The sequence below is a fragment of the Hippopotamus amphibius genome, chromosome 2, assembly GCF_030028045.1.
Source record: "Hippopotamus amphibius kiboko isolate mHipAmp2 chromosome 2, mHipAmp2.hap2, whole genome shotgun sequence".
Lineage (NCBI taxonomy): Eukaryota > Metazoa > Chordata > Mammalia > Artiodactyla > Hippopotamidae > Hippopotamus > Hippopotamus amphibius.
Genome location: NC_080187.1, coordinates 118,457,310 through 118,464,362, shown reverse-complemented (window position 1 = coordinate 118,464,362; position 7,053 = coordinate 118,457,310). Strand labels below are relative to the sequence as shown.

Sequence of the window (7,053 nt, the reverse complement as noted above, 5' to 3'; positions counted from 1 at the left end):
TATATAAATTTTTAAAAATTTTTAAATATTTAACTTCAGAAAAAGTTGTATGTTTTAAATAGCAGATAAATTTCCATATTTATATTTTCCTAAGACTCTTGTCAAATTTAGTGTCTTTTACTTTAACACAAACTGATTTGAGAGGAGCAGACTTGACAATGTGTTATAAATCAGATATCTGAAAATACACGTTATAGGAGTCAGGCTTTATTAAAATGTTCACTGAAGCAATTGTCCTCTAGAGTTTTTCAAAATAAAACTGTCTTAAATAAACCATCTTGTTTTTATTTTCTATGACAAATCAATCATTACCACATCAGTTTACCATGAGCGGATTTTTAGAAGCTTTCGGGGGTAGCAATATTTAAGAAGGGGTATTCCTCAAACATTTACTGTGTCTACATGTTCTGTTCTGCAGAGAAATGGTCAATGCATGGTTTGCTGAGAGAGTTCACAGCATCCCTGTGTGCAAGGAAGGCGTCAGAGGCCACACGGAAGCTTGCTCTTGCCCCTCGCAGCAGAGTCCCCGTGCAGAGAGCAGCGTCCCTGGAACACCAACCAGGAAAATCTCCACCTCCGAATTTGATCGGCCTCTTAGACCCATTGTCGTCAAGGATTCTGAGGGAACTGTGAGCTTCCTCTCTGACTCAGAAAAGAAGGAACAGATGCCTCTAACCCCCCCAAGGTTTGATAATGATGAAGGGGACCAGTGCTCAAGACTCTTGGAATTAGTGAAAGATATTTCTAGTCACTTGGATGTCACAGCCTTATGTCACAAAATTTTCTTGCACATCCATGGACTCATCTCCGCTGACCGCTATTCCCTGTTCCTTGTCTGTGAGGACAGCTCCAACGACAAGTTTCTTATCAGCCGCCTCTTTGATGTTGCAGAAGGTTCAACACTGGAAGAAGCTTCAAATAACTGTATCCGCTTAGAGTGGAACAAAGGCATCGTGGGACATGTGGCTGCTCTTGGTGAGCCCTTGAACATCAAAGATGCATATGAGGTAAATAAGAAACAGAGGCGGGGTGGGAGGTGGAGCGTGGGTGGGGCCTTGGACAACTACTGTGAATTGTGGGGATATTTGAAACTGAGATGTAAAAATGTGCATACTTGTTAAAAATGGGACTGTCTGGTAAGGACCTCCCCATCTTTTAAATGCCAGAGTTTCTTCACTGGGGGCTGAATCAAGGATAGAGGCCTGAGGGAAATATTGTCTTGTTTTCCTGCTTAATGATAATTTAACATAGCTCATCTCACAGTTGTATTCTTTCATCTTTTTACCTGATCACTATACATATCCCCTATCTATGTTATCTCCACGTGAACTTCTGGGGACTTTACTAAGATTCTAAAATGATAGGTCCAAAAAGTGTCAGAAAACCAAACCCATAGTCTTTTTAAATTCATTCATTCAATTCATCATATTCATTCATTTGAAGTCCCTTTGACACCAAAGTCTGAGTTTCTTTCTTTCCACTCTTTCGTTTCATTAAACAAATAAATGTGTGGATAGCTCTAGAAAATGGACTTTTTTGCCCTACAATATTTCAATGGAAAGATTTGATATTTCTTCCACTTTTGCTTCCATTATGAACAGATCTTTATTATGGACTTAAAGTTTACACTGTATGATTTTTCAAATTTCCCATTTAAAATGATTCTTTTATTAATTGAATTAGAGGTTTTAAACAAATCATCTTAATTGAATGACAGTATGTTTATGAATTATGTTCTGGCATCATGATAGAACAATTATGCTAGTTACTTATCATGTGGTACACTTTGAAGATTCCATAATAATACCAGCTTGAGGCTCCTCTGTGTAATTTGAGGGGTCATAGATGTTTTATTCATTCCTGTACTCCTGATGCCTAATACAGTGCCTGGAACATAGATAAGTGTTAATAAATATTGATTGGGAGAAAATTATAGTAGATGAGATAAATAAGTAGACTAGATAGCAGGTCATAATTGATCCAGGGAAAATGTGTTAGGTTCAGGGAAGCAGGAGATCACATATAATTGGGGAGATGGAGAGAGGTTTCTCTGAGGAAGCAATGATTGATATGGACCCTGGAAGATGGATAAGATTTCAGTAGATTGAGTCGTGTGCATATTGAGATCCAGTTGCAAAAAGAAGTTTGAGGAAGAAACAGGAAGTTGGACCATGTGGTGCTTGTAAGGAAATGTGTGGGTGATAGTATAGACGTTGAGGAGCTACTGGAGATTACTGGGGTCTTAAATGCCAAGCTGAGGAGTATTTATTTGATTCAGAGCCATGAGGACTAATTAAAGATGGTTTGAAAGGGGGACTGGCATGATTCAGACTGTGCTTTAGAAAGATGAATATTATGGTGGCCATAAAATGAATTAGAGGGAAAAATACTGGAAACTGGGAGGACAGGTTAAATAGTCTGAGGGAGTAAGCACCTGAACCAGAGCACTGGCCTTTGAGACCAAAAGGAGGGAATGGATTAAAGATGAAGAAGCTGAATCTGCTAGACTTGGCAGCTAACAGGAGGTGGAAGTGAGGAGAAAAGAGGAGTTGGAGAAGACTCAGGTTTTGAAGTTGGGTGAATAAGTAATAGTAACTGGTGAGAAATACTGAGGGCAGGTATCTGGGGAAAGATGTGATAGTTCAGATTGGCTAAATCCTGAGATAGCTTTCAGAATCCACTCTATACCAGCAGTCTTTTCAATTTTGATTCTTCACGGAGCTATCTCCATGACCTCTTTGAGCTCTGTTAAGTAATGTCACAGCATAGCAGACTCCAAGAGGGGTATTAAGGACACAGCTGAAGGATCGCTGCCAAATTTGCAGAATTCCCTTTCTGTCTTAGGTGACAGCTGGGTTTCCGCTTTTCAATGGCACTATAGTCCCAAGTACAGTAGGACCATAAATATGCTACAGCTTTGCTGAGAAAGCCTTCATCTGTTTGCATGGTCCTAAATTTCTCCAGCCCTGAGAATTTCTTCACTTATATGCACGTTATTTAATCTGTTTACCATCTTTAGAGTTTTGATGGTGTAATCTTTGTTTTGCAGTTAGTAATGATTTAATTCTTGTACTGCCATCTAAAATAGGCTCAGTGTCCTTGATTTGCAGTGACCCCAGACTGAAGCCTCTTAGTCTGTGGATTTCTCATGTTGCTGCTTCACCCTTGACACCCTTGATCTGTGTTTATAGAGGCCTTGCAGAAGTTATTCCCATCCCAGGAATTTCATTAGAAGTTGTGGGATTGATCTGGGCCATAATTTACATTGGTATTAACAGTGGAAATCAGTTGGCTAGTGGGTAATTCATCACTTAGCCCACTCATAATTTGAATAGTCAAAATACTGTCTCATAGCCTTTTATGAAAATAGTCAGAATATGAAAGTACGTTCTATGTTTTCTGAGTCCTACTTCTTTAAATACGTGTCTGTGAAAATGACACATTTCTTCAGCTTATGAGACCAAAGAACACTTAAAAATTAATAATGTAGCAGTAGAAATCCAAGAAGTGGCCGTGAAACAAAGTAGTGCTCAGATTGAAGCTAAGAGTAAAAAAATAGTCTGCTAGATAGATTAATTGTAAGAAATGGTCAACTTTTGATTCGCTTTTTAAAACTTTGTAACAGAATGATATAAATTTAGGGATTCAACTATTTTATTATTAATAAAATAACACATTCATATGTTTAAAATAGAAGACAAGGTCCACAGTTTAGACCAGTGAGTTTCAATTAGACCACAAATACCAATGGTGTTCAGTCACACATCATCTCCTCCTTCATCAGCCCCATCATTCGTGCAAATTTCTTGAATGTGGCACAGTGTTTATTAATAATAAGATATTAACACATAATAATCAGAACAACTATATAAATGTGTTGGCATTATCCTCATATGTGAAAACTAGATATCATCTAATATCTAGATTGAATTGTGTATTAGTCAGTGTTCTTCAGAGAAACAGAACCAGTAGGATATCCAGAGATAAATAAGTGATTTATTGTAGGGATTAGCTCACTTGGATATGGAGGCCTAGAAGTTCCACAATCTGCCCACCATCTGCACAATCTGGAGAACCAGATAAATTGATGGTATAATCAACTGAAGGCCTAAGAATCAGGGAGGGGTCAATTGTGTAACTCTGGTTTGAGTCCAAAAGCTTTAGTTCCAAGAGCTCTGATGGACAGCAGGAGGGCAAGAGAAGATGGATGTCTTAGCTCCGAAAGCAAATTCGTCCTCCCTCTCCCTTTTTGTTCTGTTCAGGTACTCAAGGAATTGGGTGATGCCCACTGCGTTGATGAAGATCTTCTTTACTCATTCTCCTGATTCAAATGTTCATCTCTTCTGGAGACGTCCTCATAGACACACCTAGAAATTACATTTTATCAGCCACTTGGGTATCCCTTCGCCTAGTCAAGGTGACACAGAAAATTAACCATCACAAATTGCTTTGAACCCCTGGTTCCATGACCTGTGGAAGCCATAAGCCTCCCCAAGATTTCCTATGTCAAAGGATTTACATTGTCTAAACAACCCTTTTTCCTAAGTCAACTGGAATGCAAAACTTGTACTCTTCTCTTGTTTCCTGGAGACAGCCTCTCCATGGATACCATGATTTCTAGGGAGGAAACTTGGAAGGTCTTAGGGAAGGGTCACATTGCCACTCATGTGGCCTTCACCCACCCCTACTTTATTCCTCCCTTTTCAGTCCTTCTCCAGATAAACAAATCTTCACCAGCTCTCATCCTACAGGTCTCACTTGCTACTCAAGTGAATTTCTGATGAATGAAATTATTTCTAAAATGAATTTTCAGAGGAAAGAAAGAACAACAGCAACTGTTTTAATTTTGATAAGTCTTTATCAAAATTATTAATTTTGATAAATTTGATAAATTTGTCATGGCATAATTGTACTCCAGGAAACACAGTTCGGGAACTGCTCTATCTTTGTTCAATGTTCTAATAATCTTTAGGTATTCCACTTTGCGGAAGAAAACCGACATATAATTTGGCAAGTCTACTGTGTTATTTCCGTTTTCGTTTTCTTTTATCTTTTATTTTTATATTATTTCAAGCTTACAGAAAGGTTGCAAGACCAGCATCACAAACTTGTGTATACCCTTTACCCAGATTCTCCAATTGTTTATATTTTGTGCCATTTGCTTTATTATTTTCTTTTTCTATATATAATGCATGTAAGTAATATATGCATATTATTTTTTTCTGAACCATTTGGAGACTTTTTTATGAGTATATATTTTCTAACAAGAATATTCTCTTACACAATTGTGATACATTAATCAAAATCTGGAAATTTTATGATACAGTACTCTTATCTGACATTCTATAGTCAAATTTGGTCAGTTGTTCCATGATGTCCTTTATAGTTGTTTTTTTCCCTCTGATCAAGGCTCTAATTCAGGACTGCATATTGCATATACTTGTTCTATCTCTTTAGTCTCCATTAAATCTGGAATAGTTTCTCAGTGTTTATCTTTCTTAATATGTATTTTGGAAGAATACAGGGCAGTTATCTTGTAGAATGTTTTCCTTGAATAGATTCAAGTTAGGCACTTTTGGCAGGAATACCACAGATGTTGACCTTGAGACCTTGTTTGGTTTTACAAACAACAGTCAGTTCTTCACTTCTCCTGCACCAGCTTTGAGCTACATTCCAGCTCAATTCAGACACTAGCTACCTGGAGTTAGTGCAGACCCCACAGGTTAAGGACTCAGTGCCACAGTATTGTCCCCGCTTCAGATGCCAGCCATAAATAGGATCCCCACATCCATGTCTGGCTAGCTACAGATTCAGGAGTTCCCTGCTCAGATTTAATGATTTCTTAAAATGACTCAGAACTCAGGAAAGCACTATAATTAACATTACAGTTTTATTATAAAGGATACAATTCAGAAATAGCCAAACAGAAGAGATGCATAGGGCAAGGAACGAGGTGGGGGACACAAAACTTCCATGCCCTCTCGAGTGGGAGGAGGGGCAGTGCATCACCATCCCAGCACACAGATGCCATCATAACCCAAATCTCTGACAAACGGGGCAAGAATATACAATGGATAAAAAGTCTCTTCAGCAAATGGCGCTGGGAAAACTGAACAGCCACATGTAAAAGAATGAAATTAGAACATTCTCTAACACCATACACAAAAATAAACTCAAAATGGATTAAAGACCTAAATGTAAGACCAGACACTATAAAACTCCTAGAGGAAAGCAGAAAACAGTATAAAACTCCTTAACATAAATCATAGCAATATCTTTCTGGATTCATTTCCTTATTCTTTATATATGTGTGCATGTGCTCAAGCCATGTTCCAAGCTCTTTACTCCTCTCTGTAGAATCTCTTATCTTTCTCTTCAAGCTGAAGAGCTTTCATTAACTCTTCTTTAGTACCCGTGTGGTGGTGACAAATTCTCTGATTTCGTTTATCTGAAAATGCCTTTATTTTGACTGTAATCCTAAAAGATATTTTCACTGCCTAGACAATTCTTAGTTAATAGTAGTCTCCTTTCAACACTTAAAATGTTCTCCCACTTTTTTCTGGTTTTAATTTTTCTCATGAGAAGTCAGCCAGCCTTCATTTTTCACCTTATGAGTTTCACAATATATGTCATTTTCACACTATGTGTGTATGTTTAAGGTTTTCACTAATGTTGGGAAATTTTTGGTCATGTGTTTAAATATTTTTTCTGCCCCATTCACTTCTCTTTGAACTCCAATTGTATATATGTTAGACCATTTGATGTTGGACTCAGAGAACACTGAGGCTCTGTTAACTTTTTTATAGATTTTTTTTTTGTCCTCTCAGTCCTTTTGACTAGATATTTTCTGTTGATCTATCTTCAAGTTCACTGACCCTTCTGTTGGTTCCAGTCTGTTGTTAAATCCATCAATGAACTTTTGTATTTTTCAGTTCTAGAATTTCCATTTGGCTTTTTAAAAATACTTCTTTCTTTCTACAGAGATGTCCATCTGTTCATTATTACCATATTTTCTATTCAGTCCTTAAACACACTTATAATAGCTGCTTTAAA

The 7,053-nt window shown here is 37.5% G+C and overlaps 1 protein-coding gene across 1 annotated transcript; it reads left to right on the top strand.

Annotated features, from left to right (window-relative positions):
* Nucleotides 1–422: 422 nt before the first annotated feature.
* LOC130844464 (cGMP-specific 3',5'-cyclic phosphodiesterase-like) lies at nt 423–4,325 on the top strand. The gene is made up of 2 exons (XM_057720702.1): nt 423–1,007; nt 4,263–4,325. Exons 1-2 carry the CDS (start codon nt 423–425, stop codon nt 4,323–4,325), a joined length of 648 nt encoding a protein of 215 aa, XP_057576685.1.
* The last annotated feature ends 2,728 nt before the right edge of the window (nt 4,326–7,053 follow it).

Excerpts from the sequence above, each read along its gene's own strand:
- LOC130844464 (XM_057720702.1), top strand. The coding sequence starts at position 423 with ATGGTCAATGCATGGTTTGCTGAGAGAGTTCACAGCATCCCTGTGTGC. Across the intron at positions 1,008-4,262 it reads ACATCAAAGATGCATATGAG|GTACTCAAGGAATTGGGTGA; the intron begins GTAAATAAGAAA and ends TGTTCTGTTCAG.